Source organism: Platalea leucorodia (genome assembly GCF_965183815.1).
Source record: "Platalea leucorodia genome assembly, chromosome: 6".
In the NCBI taxonomy this organism is placed as follows: Eukaryota; Metazoa; Chordata; class Aves; order Pelecaniformes; family Threskiornithidae; genus Platalea; species Platalea leucorodia.
Genome location: NC_138828.1, coordinates 9,750,522 through 9,766,584, shown reverse-complemented (window position 1 = coordinate 9,766,584; position 16,063 = coordinate 9,750,522). Strand labels below are relative to the sequence as shown.

Here is a 16,063-nt window from a genome sequence, read left to right as displayed (position 1 = left end):
GGAAAAAAGTACTATTTCCTGCTACATTTGAAGTTTTCTTTCTTACAGTATGTTTCTTCTGTATTTTTTTTTTTGGAGTGTGTGTAGCTATGGAATTGCCATCTTTGTGAAATTCAGAAGACCTTTCCACAGAGAATCAGTAATTTGCAGTAGCTTCACCTTCACTTACCCAAGCAGATCCAAGCTCTGGCATCCTGGGTCTGCATTTCCTCTTTGACAATCACTAATGTCATGCTGGGCCAAGCACAAATATTAATCAGCCGCTGCTGAAACTACCTTCTCTCAGGTTTTGGAGGCTCCAGCTGGCCAACAACCAACAACAAAAGTGTATTTTAGCTGCAAGCCAACTGAAATTTTGTTCGACCACAGGCATTGATTCAGGAAACGGTAAAGTACCTACAGCACGTAACCTGTTCTAAGTCGGATTCCTGCAACGCCGCAACTTTGCAAAGCCAGGAGCTGGGGGCAAAACCGCCTGATTCACAAAGGACAGCAGTCATTCTACCAGCAAGCTGGTGACTTGCCTCCAAACAGCAAGATGACTCTGTCAGTCCACCTGCAGCGCAGTTCTCTCAGCAGAGGACATTGCACCTTGTCTTAGTTAACTGCACACACTGAGATTCAGTTTGGATGAAACCCACTTCACGATGTAATGCTGGTACCTCCAGGAGCGACATGGCACACTGCCAAATGACTGGCTCCGGCAGCACCAGCGTTGATGATTTTTTGGTGCTTTAGTGCTACAAGGGAGGAGATAGCACCACTCCGTGTAGACACAACTTTCTGCTGGGAACAGCCTAAGCTCCACAACAAGCAGGACATCCTCCACCCTATTTTGCCCCCATCTGAGGTCCAACGAGTTAACTCCTCCTATCAGAAGGCCCTGATCTGCTGCTACTGTATCCGCACACATAGGTCTCAGTAAATCCTCTACCTATTTCAGCCTCCTGCACAGCCCTAAATCTTCCCCTTATCTAGTGTACTTCAGATAACAATCCAAGAAATAGTGGGCAAGAACCGAACGCTAAATTTGGGGTTTCTGAGGTGCCGAAGGGGACTGTGGAAGAATACGAATCCGAATGACCTTGCCAGCCTAACTGCACTGCCCAAACTGCTCCTGGTCATACTGCACAGTATTAAAATATCACAGACTACTACGTCTCACAGAGAATTTCCTTTAAACTGGGCACTGCTCTCCAAATCTTCTGTACCATAAATTCCTTCCTGAGTACCTCTCCATGTGGAAATCATAACCTCTGGGCAGCACCCTGCACGTGCTGTCTAAATACCACTGTAGTGGCACAGAATAAACAAGCACAGGTAGTTTGGCTTCGAAACAAACCACCTTCATCTCTTTATTTCTGTGATAGAAAGAAGTAAGAAATAGCAACACTTACTACATACCAAAAAACACATTCAACTGAATTGTCCATCTGACCGCATGCTTACACTGAATCACCACACAGACTCGCTCCTTTCCCCACCCCTCTGAACCTGCTCTTGCTGCCCTGACCAGTCGCTACAAGGTCAAAACCTTTTATTCTCTACTATGTACCTCACTACCATCAGCTATCCGTACTGTATTTTACTGCTGTCCTACACCAGCTACTATTTGACTACGGCTGATTCAATTTACAGAACGTCTCCCTCCCGTCCCAAAGTTAGGCACAGAAGAGTTCCAGCACTCCAGCACCACCACAGCAGGGCTCTCCAAGGGTTCTGTGACGTTGCAAACAGGATGATAATCAAGCATCAGAGGGCCACTCTGACCCGCAGGTACTCATCAGTAGGACCATACAAGACAGCTCAGCAACTAAAAAAGAGTGGTGCCTCCTGTGCTGATACCTACAACTGCAGGTGCCTTCTTTCCCTATTACAGGAGATATCTTAAATTTAGAGCAACATCTCTGTTGCCCATTGGCAGAGAAAAGCTCTCTCCTAAGTGAGTACCTGGATCTCATACAGCCACCCAACCACCTCCCTGAAAGATACGGGTTGGGAATCCCCTGGAAGATCTCCCTCTGCTAAAGTCCACAGGTCTCCTGGCCCTCCTGCAGCCTTGGGAGATGCTTGAAAGAGAAAGCAGTGAGGAGAAGACAGCGTGAGCACACATGTACACTGGGTGTGCATTCATGCAGGGACTGGGTGAGGTCAGCGTGGAGCAGGCGACCAGCACTGCAGGGAAACGGTATGCTCCCATGTTCTAAACTGCACAGCAGAGAGGAAAATGCCGAGTTCTCCTCAGAGCTCCAGGTCCAATCCTTCAGAAGGAGAAGGAAGGAAAGGGTTTACCTGCTGTGCGGCTAAGTTCCCCATTATACAGACCTAGTGCTGCTGTGCAGCGGTCTGCAGGTTGCTGCACAGAACACAAAAAGCGCTAACAAACATTCCTGTAGTCCCCCTACTCCAAGGTTAAAGCTGGCAGATGCAGACCTAACAGAAGCAGTGTAGTGTCACCCAGAGTCAGAGACTGGCTGCTCTGGCCTCACCAGCGCTGGCGGGTCATTTGGCAACGCCTTATGGGCCAGCCTGGACTTACTCAGAGATCTATGATTAAATGGCAATAATCCTTGTTCTTCTCACTTTCTCCAACTCCAATCCCAACTAAGCATAAAACAGATGGGCTGCAGCACGCTCCTGCCCTTACAACTGTACTGCTTAATTTGAAACAGAAAACAACCTCTAAGTGTAACAAAAAAGGTAAGGAAAATAAGGGTTTCTTGGATAAGAGCTAGAAAATTTCACATTAATGTATTTAGTTACATGCACATCTGGATGGTTCTTAAAACAGCTGAATGTTGTACAACAAACAATTTCCTAAGTTAGTAAATGAAACAACCAAAAAAATAACGTGAAACCAACACAAATGCTGTATTTTCTCTAGCCCTTAAATCTGGCTTGTCTAACTGTTCCTTGAAAGGAACCTATGGCTTGGAACTAAGCACAAGAAGCATCAGACAAGGGCTCTCCCAGCAATGCTGAGTGAGGTCAAGTCTGGGCTTGAAAATAGAAGCTATTTTTAAGGTTCTGTCACCACACTCCATCCTAACGTAATGCCAAAAATGATTCTCTGACATTCATATTTCAACACCCAGGCAGAACAGGCCTGACTCTTGACCTCTCCGACCATTCAAAAAGTTGAGGCAGGTGGCTCTTCGTCTCTGAGAACCAAGACCTTTCTAGCTAGACACTGTGGAATAAAGCTCAAGAAGCCAAGGCAACGTAGACATAAGCTGCTAGCAAAAACGTACGTGTATTTGTTTACATTCCTCCAAACTATACCTGGCTACTGGTTCTGGGATGGTCCCTGGGCTAACTGGCACCTGAACTCCCTTTTCCCACTCCTGCCTCCAGGGGTCTGCCAGCACATAGTATTCATCAGGGTTCAGCTGGAAGGAGTCATGTAACTTCATGGCAGTGATCAGGTCCGTTCTGAACACCTGCAAAGAGAGTGACCAAGAGAGAAAAATAGAGACACCGACATTTGATATTTACACTCTATGATTCACAGCTTCAGGGTAACCATGGAGCACAGTGTAACAAGGTCACTGTATCAACAGTGAACTAACCCAGCCCACTGCAGGACAGAAGTTTAGCTTCATCGCAGGGAAAGGGGTGGCTGAAGGTGCAAATACTGATAGAATGACTTCCAGCTAACTCCACTACAAGTCCTGGCACTCCCCCTGCACTGGAGACATGATGCTAAAAGGTGTCACTCACTTCTACCTCCGTTTTGGCTGCAATAAAAGCTGCAGGAGCTTTGCGTCCTAAAACAGCAGCACAAGGAAGACTCATTTTTGCTCCAAGATTTTGGGTTTTTTTTTGATTATTGGAGCTCTGACTAATCCAAAGGCATTCTAGAAATTCCCTGTGGTAGAAATCAAGGCGTGACTCTACCATGACCAGCCGCAAGAGGAAATTCTAAGGAGATGACTCTTTGTGCAAGTATTTAAAATAATAATCCAAAAGCTCAAATAAAATAAGACCCAAACTGGAATTCTGGTGGCAGTTCCATGTTCAGCACAGGTGCTTGTTATTCAATCAGCTACAGACACCTCTGCATCATAGCTGTAATTTTACTTTGCCTTTGCAAAGGCATCCACCTCTAAAATGAGCAGGATGTTTGGCAACTTCGGGGTTAGCAGCCATAAACAATAAATAAGCAGCGATGCTGCCTTCAACAAGCCGTAGAATGAATAAAAAGGGATTCGCTCTCGTAGCGGGCATGCTGTGGTATTGCTGTGGCAGCTTTGGCCGGGTTTGCCACTGCCTGTCAGCATTGCAGAAAGCAAAGGGTGCTAGCACAGGCATCAGAACTACAAGCCTGCACTTGTTTACACGTATTCCAGCTCTCCCCACCCTGTAAGGCAAGGCTGCTGTAGACTCCAGCAACTGCACTCGGCACTCCTCACCTCCACAACCACCAATTTTTAACTACTCAATGCCATGTTCAAAGGAAAGGGTTAAAAAGCAACCAGGTGACAGAAAATAAGCCCCACCAGGTCAAGAAAAAGGTAGCTAACGTCTTAAGGAAAGTTCTTCTGCAGACTTCTCAGTTTGTGGTAGACAGGCTCAACATCCACCCAGCCCCACATTGCGGGGTTACAAAGGAAAAGACAGATGATCAGGGCAGTGCTCCTAGATACTCTTACGGGGCTGCTAAGGGGGCAAAGCGACACAACCTCCCAGTCTCCTACCCAGTCCCAAACCAATGGCGACGCTGGCTGTTTTACGTTAGCTCCAGCCAACTATTGCATATGGCTGAGGAAGAGCCAGATCTGCACAGAGCGCTAATTAGGCAGGCCTCCCTGGGACAGCAATTTCTGTCGTACGCTATTCACACACCTGAAATCTCAATAGATTCCCTACGATTTTTGGAAAGTATTTTAGGGAAACAGTGAACCTGATGGTTAATTATACTTCTGAGAATATTTCAAAGTGTGATTTGCCTTACCACACTGCACATCTTGAAACCTCTCCTCCCTCCCAACACACACATACTATCCCACTTCTGTCTCAGTATGTTTCCGCTTCCACTCTGGTTTTGTCACAAAAATAGCATAAAATCATGACATTTTTCTTAACACTTGTCTTGACATGTTCAGAAAAACTGCCAACGTTAAAAAATAAAGAATAATATTACCATATGAAGGAAAGGGTGAATGCAGGTAATGAAAGATAATGAAATGTTTTAAACAATCGAATTACAAGCCCTGTGAGGCTCCAATCAAGAAATGAAAAATAAGCCACAAAGTAAACTGGCTCACAAAACAAACAAGCACAGCTGGCCAGGGGATTCTGCACTTCGAAGTGATTTGAATTAAAGCAATCAAATGTCAAATGAAAAGGCGACTAAAAATACAAAATGGAACGCAAAACTTGCTCAATCTGAGAGCCAAAGTAACTCAGGCTCTCACATAAATTTGTCACAAAACTCCCTTAAAAGCAAAGCTAATGCAGCACCTGGCAGCCAAGAAACTCCTTCCCAGGCCAGTGGCCCTGTGACACCATTCTTTCTGCTCTAATTTCTGATGCAATCAGACTGCCTGGAGCAAAGCAGAGCGTACAGAAGTGCTGGCTCTCAGAAGCACTGAACACTTCAAAGCTAAAGGGTGAAACCCTGGCCACGCTGAAGTCAATGGGAATTTTGCCACCAACTTCAACGAGATCAGGATTTCACCCCGGGAGTTTAGCAAGTGTCACTTTTCTGCCAGCACACATCATCAGAATAGTCTGCTGTGGCGAGCGGAGACAATGCAAATGGAGGGAGGGAGGGAGAGGGGGAAAAGACCGTGAAACAGAGCTAAAGGGAAGTATATGAGAAGTCCATCCAGGCTGAGAAAACAAGAGAGAACAGCACAAAACTGCAAAGTGCAAAGATTCTGACAACAAATGCAAGGAAAGGGAGAGGAGAAAACAGAAGCACACAAAAAGCAACAGCAAGATTCATAATTATCTCAGATTATTTCTTGATAGCCTTTTATGAGGTGGTTTTTAAACTGGGTCTAAGGGGCTACTTCTAAGGGATGTACAGAAGATAACTAAGGGAAGCAAGCCTCTCACCAGCAAGAATAAATTCACCAGGGGTCTCCACATTCACCAAAAAATAAAAAGTCTTTAACAGGCAAAAATCAAAAAAGACGACTGGAAAACACCAGTACTAGGTGTAGTTCACACTGACCAATGAATGGGATTCTTCTTGTGAGAACTCTTCTCTGGGACTTAGGTATACTGTCACTGGGGAGATTAATAAAGCATGTTTTTTCTCAACATCAAGCACTCACTAACGCATCAGAAATACGTGTATTGGGCAAGTACGTTAAATGAAGAAATTCCATCTCCCAAAGCTAATGCTTTCTTTGCAGCCTCTACAAAGTCCACAGTGTAGTATTTGCCTGAAGATAGGGAGATTGAGCAAGAATATTTCCAAAGAACTGGATCGCATTTATGTGTTACTAACAGTTGATCCATCCTGGAAAGTTCCAAGATTTCTATCTCCCTTGATAGGATATCCTCAAAGCACTATGCAAGACAGAACTGTCAGAAAGCAGATTTCTAGTTTGACAAGCGCTTTAACAAAGATCACATAGCAAGACCCAGTACCAACTATGAAATAAATGTACCTAATGTAAATTTTCACTGTTCACAAATCAAGCTACAAATAAACCCTGATGCTTAAAATACTAGAAGACAGACTCCACAGCTATGTTGAATGGGTGTCAGACTATAACAAAATTCACAGATAGAATCTGGTGCTGGCAGTGCCTGTGCCAACAGCTGAACTCCCTTATCTCCTGGCAAATAGAAAAAAAAGGGGGGGGGAGGGGGGCAGATGCCAGCTAAAATGTAGCAAAAAGAAAAGAAAATGTAAATCAGAAGAAATGGATCCATTACCAGCGCATGTATACGGCTTTGTATTTCATAGATGTAATTTGTTACATACCTCAGAAGGTTTTCGATCTTCATGCCTGGAACATGAAGTTCTCCGATGTCGAGATCTGGAATGCTGGGACCAGGTGGACAGACCTAGGATACAGAAATGGTCATTTGCAGACACTGCTGCCACCTATCAATAAAAGCCTTTGCTCTCTCCATACACCCAAGATGACCAATTGACTTCAGTGGGACTGTAGGAGTAAGGCAAGCCATAGTCAGGCTTCTATGACAAACCTCCAAAAGACTCTTTCAAAATGAACCAGAAAATAAAAGTTACTCAGTCGTAAACTTCTGTGACCACTCTTCTGGTTTTGTTTTCTTTATCATTTTCTACTGATACACGCATGTATTGGCTGCACTGCACTTATCGGCCTTCCACCCAGCATTTGAAGAAAGCTACCTCATAACATGCTTCCCCCGAGCATCAATAAACCACTTTCTGCAGATTAATAACTGAGCAGGAGGTCTGCTGATAGCCTGAGATGTACTCTTTGAAGCTAATGTATTGATGTCCTAAATATCTGTATTGGTTACCCAACTTTTACCAGAGCAAGCCTTTTCAAAATGAAGCACACTGCCTTGCACACACAAGAGAGCCCACAAAACAAGCTGTTGTCTCTTCTGCTGAGCAAATCTCTCACTGTGGTTGTACAACTTTTGTCTGCATAATTATTCATTACATTCCAAACAAATTATACCTTTTTGCCTTGAAACCTTTTGACAGAGTCTCTGTCAGCTTTCAGAAATATTGTAACGGGAGAAAAGGAAAAAGAGAAAGAATCTACACTCCATTGACAAGGTAGTGCTTTGACACCACAGTATATTACACCTGTGCAAATCAACTAATCTTAGTTCAATAAGATTTACAGGTAGAGCAGGTATTTTGCACTGCCAACTACACAACAGTAATGAAAAAAAAGCCAATAAATTCTTATGGGTTGGAGAGATGAAGGACTTGTAATAAGGTCCATATGATATGGAAGCTAGGACCTACATGTTGAACTCTGAAGGATGAACACAGATTTTGCAACTCTGGGCATTAATCGTAGACGAATAAAACAGAACCAATGCAAAGGCCTTCCGACACTGCTCATTTCTTCACTGCCTGTACACATAGATGCTAGGAGTAAAAACTGTAAGGCTACAGTCCCTAAGAGCAACATTGCCTCACATCATCCAGCAGAAGCCTCTTGGGGATCAGAAAGCACTGGTGAAAAACAGACTGCACAGGATGGGATAAGTTCTCTATTAAAAACAAAAGTAATTTTCAACGTGAAGTGACTGTCCAAGACTTTCAATGGAAAGACATGACTGAGTAACAAGTCATCAGAAGAATTTGTTATGTTGTAGTTACGCTTCTGTCTTCTCTTTTCAGTAAGTAATACGTTAAGGAATCTGCCCCAATAAAAACCACTCTGTAACACAGCAGTGAATAACAGACATTACACAGAACATGTATAATGGTTAAAACTGAAGCAAGGTACGCAGCAAACAGCTATAAATCTTATCTTCTGAGGTAAGAATACAGAAAAGATCATTTTACTCAAATGTTAGTGTTTTAATACAAAAGCTGGTGATTTGAAAGGTTTTTGAAGTCATGGGCACTTTTCCTAAGCCCCTCTATTTGACAATTTTAATTTTCTATTTCTGTGAAGGAAAAAAAAAGAAAAAAAAAAAAAAGAAAAAAATTACCAACTGCCATTTATTAAAGCTGTGCGGAAAGCCAGACTCCCAAGATCATTTAACTACCACTCTCTTGAAAACTAAAGAAAAAACAGAAGCAGCAGTATAAACTCTTTCGAGGCTCCTACCAGCCCACACCCAAACACAACCTAAAAAAAGGCAGAGGGGAATAAGTGAAATCACTCAAAAAGCGTCAGATATACAGCTAAAATTCATGACACAAAAACATATTTTTCCTGCAATATAACAATATAAATATTAACATTAGAAGTCACAGACCACATACATATCCACACAGATTAGTATTTGGTTCTCGTGGGTTTTGGTATTTTCCATCGGCGAGACATTAACATCTGACCAACTATCTGCCACCGAGGTATTCAGCGAGTTAGACCACTGCACCAGCAAGTCAGACACTTTGAAATTTCTAATTCATTTGTGGATCTGTTTTGTACACTGTTGGACCTGGGGGAGGGAGCCTGCATAGAAGATAAGGAATTAAGAACAACAAGCTGTATTGGCAAAGCGTTGCTTGATTCTGAAGGTTCTGTGGGAGAAGAGCTGCTGAGTCGGGAGGCTTAATATACTTGTTCCCAAGTAATGCATGCGTCTGGCAAAATGAGAGCAGCAGCAGTAGGATGTTCTTCTGGGTCTTTACCCGTGTGCTTTAATTGAGCTCTGGTGACAACTTATCATAAACCGAAGACAAGTAAGCAAGCATATGGGCTTCTTTTTTTTCTAATGTGGGTATTAAAAGATGGGTTTCCAGGTCTCCCTCATGCCACAGAGAAGCTACAAAGGTGAGGAGTAAAATAATCACTACCATATCTTCCATCTCCATTTCTTTACTGTGTCATCTGCAGATGCTACACATCAAAAGAGTCTCTGTTAAATGTGTACTTCTATTTTAGAGACAGTCCATGTACACAAGGGTCAGGCCACTGGATTAATTAACTATTCCATGTAACATGAAAGGTCAACTCTTGGCACCAAAACTACAGAATCTTCATTTTAAATTACCTTTTTAAAGCACTATACAAGAGCACACTACGTAAAATTTCCATGCATAAGGGACAACTCAAACGCAGCCAGCCTTCCTCAGGATATATTATAATGAGTATTTTTTCCATGCCAACTAACTTTCTACAATGAATAAGGGAAGAAACAGCTTCTTACATAGTTCTGTAATAGCTGTTTCCTCGCACATAAAATTGGTGAATGCACAGTGAAAACACACAATGTTTTTAGTAAGTTACTGAAGAGACCGTTGTATTTTTCTGAGCAGTGTAAACTGACTGTGCATAATACTAGGAGAAAAAGGTGGAAGAATTTCTCATGGGACTGAGATTTTACTACTCACTAAGATCTGTAACTGTAGCTAACAGATGACCTCTGGCAAGGGCTTCACTTCAATAGGGAAAACATTTACTCGCTGGCTAAACAAAACCCAACTATAAGGCACGCATTCACAGATTCAACCAACCACCACCACTTAGACACAAAAGTGCAAGACATTGAAGGAGCCAGTCAAATGATAGTAAAATACCCAGTCCATAACAGTATTAAATTTAACTACTTTTGAAATCTCAAATAAGAGTTTCAACTCTGCATCCATTAAAGTTAACGGCAAAATATCACTGCCTTCAACAGTGCCAAGACCAGGTCACTGAATTACCCAAAGCTGCTTTCATTAATAAACAGTCCCCCCACTCTGAGTATACCAATGAAAGCGCAGGAAGAAAACGAAGGATGTCATTTGTCTTAAGCATCCTTTCCATATTTTCATACCTAATCCAGAAGAGGGACCTCACTGAAAGAAGTAGTTCACAGGCAATTACAGCTACTTCAGTGATTCATGATCTGATTTTTACATCTAAATACATGAAGTAAGAACCATTCCTGGATTATATGGAAGGAACAACCTACTGTGGTCAAAACAAACGCAGGATTCAAAACAGCTCCTCTGTATTACAAAAGCACATGAACCTAATCGAGTTATTTTAGAAAGATTCCAGACACTTTTCACCAAAATTATCCTCTTGCATTAAGTATCCAAAACGACCATATTCATCAACAGTTTTGTGAACACTAGCCTTAGTCCCAAACTGGATCAGGATCACCAAGACTAGAAAAACAACTAAAGATCAAGACAGAGTTAAACCCGGTTTTGGTAAAATAACAATAAAACATAAGGGAAGCCTGAATCACCGGGATTTGGAAGATGTAAAACTTTGGTAAGATAATGTTATATACCTCATGGGAGAAATGAGTTCTACAGCAGATGGAAAATTAATGAGATGTTAAGAGAGCCCGTACTACCAAAAGCCACGTAACAGTGAATATGAAAAATACACAACTCCAAAGCACGAAGCTAAATAAACACATCCAAAACATGCATCACTATCATCATTAGACATCAGAGATAAAAGGTGTCTTATTAAGTGCCTATCCTGTTACACGACCGTGCAAGTTAAGGATGAACATAGTAGCCCAGCTAGCATCATCACTCCAGGAGATACACCAAGACCATTCTGATTCTTTTAGTTAGGATCCTTTCAGGTGGCCTAGGTGTTCATATGTTTTAAAAGGTTTTCATCACTGAGAACAACGGGAGGAGGATCATACTACAAGTCTCAGTTTTCCTATTTTCCCATTTATCCACTTACAGACAAAAAGCAAAAAGAAATCCCAAACCACTAACGAGGTGTAATTCACAGCAAGAGAGGCAAAGCTCTAACACACTACTGGTGCTGGAAAGGCAACTTCTAAGACTCAAGTAGAAAACTTTCTGTTCCCCTAGGCTATTATATACAACTTACGCTGTAAACCCAGTGTTTTTATAATACCGCTACAGGGTGTATATAACACATACACCTCCTGATAATAAAAGAAAGCAATCAAGGAGTGTGAATTCTTTTTCTGTATTTGTGAAGAACACACACTTCCCAAAAGGAAAAACATAATCAATTTTAACTGTATCAATTTATTAAATGATCTGCCAAGAATATGTTTTGATTCCAAAAACACCCATCAAAACAGAGAATTCCTCAGGACCAATAAAGCAATTCAAGCCCTCGGGGAATTCTACCCCACAACTAATATACTACTCAGCAGGAGCAGAAAAGGCTCGGCTATTATGTATCATGCACAAGGCTGTTGTAAAGCCACCTGCAAGGCACCCAGCTGCGTCCCTTGAGAACTACCTGCTGCTATAGCCTCTGAACACTTCAAAGCCTCAGATCACTGGGCGTCTGAAAGCACTTCTCCCACCGTAAAGGCGCTCCCGCTACACCATTACAGCAGGCAGCACAACAGAGGAAAACATCCCCGACGTGGATGGATGTCTGGCTGTCACTTCTGCTTAACACGGGCATTTCCAGATGCCGATACCGTTCCTCAGCTCACTCCGAGACCAACTAGGTGCTGCTGCCAACACTCTGTCAGAAAGATCTGCAGCCTGAAGAGAAAACGTAGATGCTCAGAGTCTCCCCATTTACTGCCTGGCCCACAACTCTCTACAGTAAGGCTTTATGTCACTTAGACATAACTCCGCATGTCTAGACCCAAATTCCAGCACAAATAAAACAGAAGCGGACTATTCTAAGGGCGGTTTTCCATTATGTTAGGTATAGAAGGAGCTGCCTGCAGAAGTCTTCAGGCCTTACAACAGAGAAAGCACCATGTATGCAAACACAGCCTATGACGTCATTTCACATAGCCAAATTCCCCCTCTCATGTTTCTGTTGCTGGAGGATTTGCCCATCTATCTTCCTTATCTTTATATAAATAGTGTATTATTATACAATAATCTCATTCAAGATCAAAACAGAAAAGGCAACGGCCATTTCTCTCTCGTCAACACCGATCCTACTCAAAATTTAGTGTCATTTGACAACTATCCAATTGCAGCTGCTGAACAATGCATGGATCCATATGATCTCTGCAGTGCCTTACAACACCACCGCACAATTGCTCAGTATCTGACACACATAATGAACAGTCTTTGCAGCTCCCTGCCACAGCAGTTCAATACAAGTTCCCTTTCCTCAGCAGCACACATTTGAGTTTTATGATCTCAAAGAACACACACATAACCACGCGCAGGCACACGCCACTCTTCCAGCAGTGAGGAATTCCTAGGCTTCATCTTATTTTTTATCACAAGACCCAAATGCCACTCTAGCTCCCTAGCCCAAGGCTTCCCACTGTAACAATGTTTTACCACAACAGGATACAAAGTTTTAGCGCAAGTTTAATACAGATTATCCAAGTCAGTTTGAGCACCTCCCAAGCTAGCATTCATAGGTTGATAACATGATGTTGTCAGGCCTTAAAACTCCAGTGGAGTTAGCTGTACTCAATATTAGCAGTCTTGTAAAGAAAAATGTCCCTCTCCAAAAACAACAGTGATGATTATGCGATGTCCCTTCCTCAGGTGCAATATCCTAACAGCCCAGATAAGTCTTCCAAATCGCTCCTTCAGAATGCTCAAAAGTGTAACGACTTCACCAAAAGTCACCCTGTCCCAGTGAGCCTAACCTTCAGGTAAGATGCTAGTTCTGACCATTTGCCATCACTCCAAACGCCACAACCCTTTTTCAAAAGCACAGTAGTGACCACTAAACTTGCTGCTTTGCCCAAATTCTAGCCCTGCAACTCCATTACATTCTGTTGTTTAATCACCACCCCTCACCTACCAGCCAGTTCAACTGAAAACCGAAAAATGTTCTTCGCTCCCTTCTCATAAAATGCTGCACAGCATTACGCGTGCTGCTAAGTGACTGCCACATTTCAGGCCAGCAGCGGCTGCAATTCTGCGGTAAATGACGTACACACCTAGGGTTATGTACTCGGCAACCTTTGTGAAGGCACTCTGGGACCCATCTCAAACACAGCGGGAATCCGCTGGGATGAAAAGCCCTTTATAATCGAAGATCCCCATCATTCAGTCAGAGCAATGGATATTGGCAAAATATGTTTAACTTTAAAATAACATTTGTCTAGTAATGATAGAATAAGGGTCCATCTAAATTACAGAACTATATTCCATAATCCCTAAGTATTAAATCTTTCATTTCTCAGAACTGATGTGAAACCTTGGAAATCTTAGAAGTATTTTTCATCTGCAAGCGTCTTCAGTTCTTCTCTCAGACACTCTGCACGTAGGAGTATGATGAATTGATAACCTCTCCAAGAATAAATGGAAGAGGCATCGTGGGAGCAAGTAAAGTGTGAAGAAAATCATGCTCTGAATTCCTTGCTCATGGAAAACAGTGACCAAACCCTCTTTGACATCAAGGAGGGCCTGGATCTCACCCAAGCTCCCTACAATACAACTGTCTGAGCCTCAGATCTTGTCTCAAACAATCTGTCCACGTGTCCAAGCAATTCGTGCAAAAGGAATGCCCTGAAACTATAAATGGAAACTCCGCTGCACAACTTTATCTCACCAGGAAACAAAGCACACGGAATATTCAGCACAAACCACCTTTGCAGATTTACAGACCAAGGAGGCTAAAAAGTCAGGTCAAACACTGAGCAGGGAAGATAAAACAGCTTCAGTATCTAACATTTAATTAGAGTGAGACCTGGAATCATAAAGAGAAGTTTTTGCAATGGAATAGCAAGCTGAAACACAATGTAACAAAAATTGCTTAAAAACTATCAAAGCCCCTCCCCGATGCAGATAACAAGGAGGTAATTGAGTCTGGGGTAAACATTACTAATTTACTTAACACGGGATTTGAAGAAGATGGCACGTACATCACAAGGCTTTTATGATGGGCCTGGCTAATATTAACGTCTATTATAGCTGCTGTAATACATTATCTGGAAAGGGACAGAAACTAACAAGCTGCCAGATGACAAAAAAAGGATTACTTTGAGGTGCCAATAATCTCAAACCCTTCCCCAAGCCTCCCCCAATACCATTCCTCTGTATTTAGACAAAAGTTCAAAATCCAGAAGCATGCCTGCAGCCATTTTTCATTCAATTATATTTCATGGATAAAATGTTCAAAAGTGACCTATAATTTCAGAAAACGAAATCTCTGAGAACACTCTCAGATATCCAGGGACTAACTGCTGAACTGCTGTGCACAACTTTCACTGACACCTCTTGCTCAGTTCTTCAAATACGCTATTTTGGCCTCATGTCTAAATGAGGATTTAGAACTCTGATTTTAAGGGGACACAGCTCAACGATTTTCAGTAGTTAGGCTGAAGGACGTGAAATAAACACTTTTGAGGGCTTGAAGTCTGCACGTAGCTTTTGGGGAAGAATCAAGTCAGACAGCAAAAAAGAAGCGATGAGAAAAGCAAAGGTTCTGTCTTTAAGCTGCAAGGCTTTAAAATACTGCAAATAATATATAACCACCCACACTAAATATATCTTACATAAGTCAGTAAATATATGTATGCACTCCAGGACTCCAGCCACGTTGTTAAGGGTTCTTCTGTTCTGTATTTCACCCCTAAATGAAAACAATTCTCCCGTCTTTCATCTCACAAAAGGAGAGCACCTTTTCCTTCCTCTGAAGAACTACAGATGTGTTTGTATCTTCAGTACAATACGGTTTTAGTGCTTGGGGTATGAGGTTTGTTTTTCTGTCACCTTAGTGAGTACCGAGGAAACTGATTCAGTTCAGTGATCAAATAGAAAACAATCTTTGTGTGTTCATTTATTTTTTTAGATAAATTCCATTATTAGTAGCATCATTATTATTACCCTATAAATATTCAGGTTCCCTAGTTCAATAAAATAAAACGTGTATTTCTTCATGCCAAAATATTTTCCAGGTGGCACTAGCCTACACGCTGGAGTCTACCCCAGACAACCATCATCATTCAGGCTACTCCAAAGACATTTATCCACTGACCCTCATGATGAATCTGAGACACCTGATCACACCGTCTACTAAAGGCACAGTGTGAAAACTCAAGCTCGGCACTGATGAAACGCAAGGCCCAGTCCTCACCTTGCGAGACGAGGGGGAGCAGTGCTGAGCTCCAAGCTGAGGACTATCGAGTTCAGTATGATGGGAATGCAAGAAGTGCACCGGAGGGTCAAGAGGTGCCACTGACTGAAGGGAAGCAGATGTTTGGCAACAGGAGTCCAACTAAGTGTTGATTAAAAATTCAACTTTTCAATTAGAAGACGGCTGTTTGAAGTGCTCAGAATAGTTTATTTAATTGTTTGCTGCCTCTGGAAACTCTGAGAAGGAAAAATAGCTAGTGAAAAACTTAAAACCTTCAACACGGAGCCCAGAAACACACAGAAATTTTTACCTTTTATTTTCTAGGCAACAAAATTTGCTTACCTTTCTAACACTAGTATCAAGACAGTGAATCAGAGATACTACTGACAAAGTAATAATACAGAAATTAACATACTGAGAGTAGCCAGTAATTCTGCGAAAGACAAGAAGATTAAATGAAGGTGAAA

The 16,063-nt window shown here is 42.2% G+C and overlaps 1 protein-coding gene across 11 annotated transcripts in view; it reads right to left on the bottom strand.

The window, feature by feature from the left end:
- JADE1 (jade family PHD finger 1) overlaps window positions 1-16,063 on the bottom strand; it is a 46,222-nt gene that overhangs the window by 17,567 nt on the left and 12,592 nt on the right. For 8 of the 11 annotated variants that reach the window (XM_082315791.1, XM_082315786.1, XM_082315785.1 and 5 more), the window contains 2 exons: window positions 6,944-7,026; window positions 3,283-3,440 (listed from right to left, as the gene is read on the bottom strand). In XM_082315791.1, coding sequence (XP_082171917.1) covers window positions 3,283-3,440; window positions 6,944-7,026 — 241 coding nt within the window. The remainder of the gene's footprint in view (window positions 1-3,282; window positions 3,441-6,943; window positions 7,027-16,063) is intronic. The other 3 variants (XM_082315793.1, XM_082315795.1, XM_082315794.1) reach the window with 1 other exon arrangement.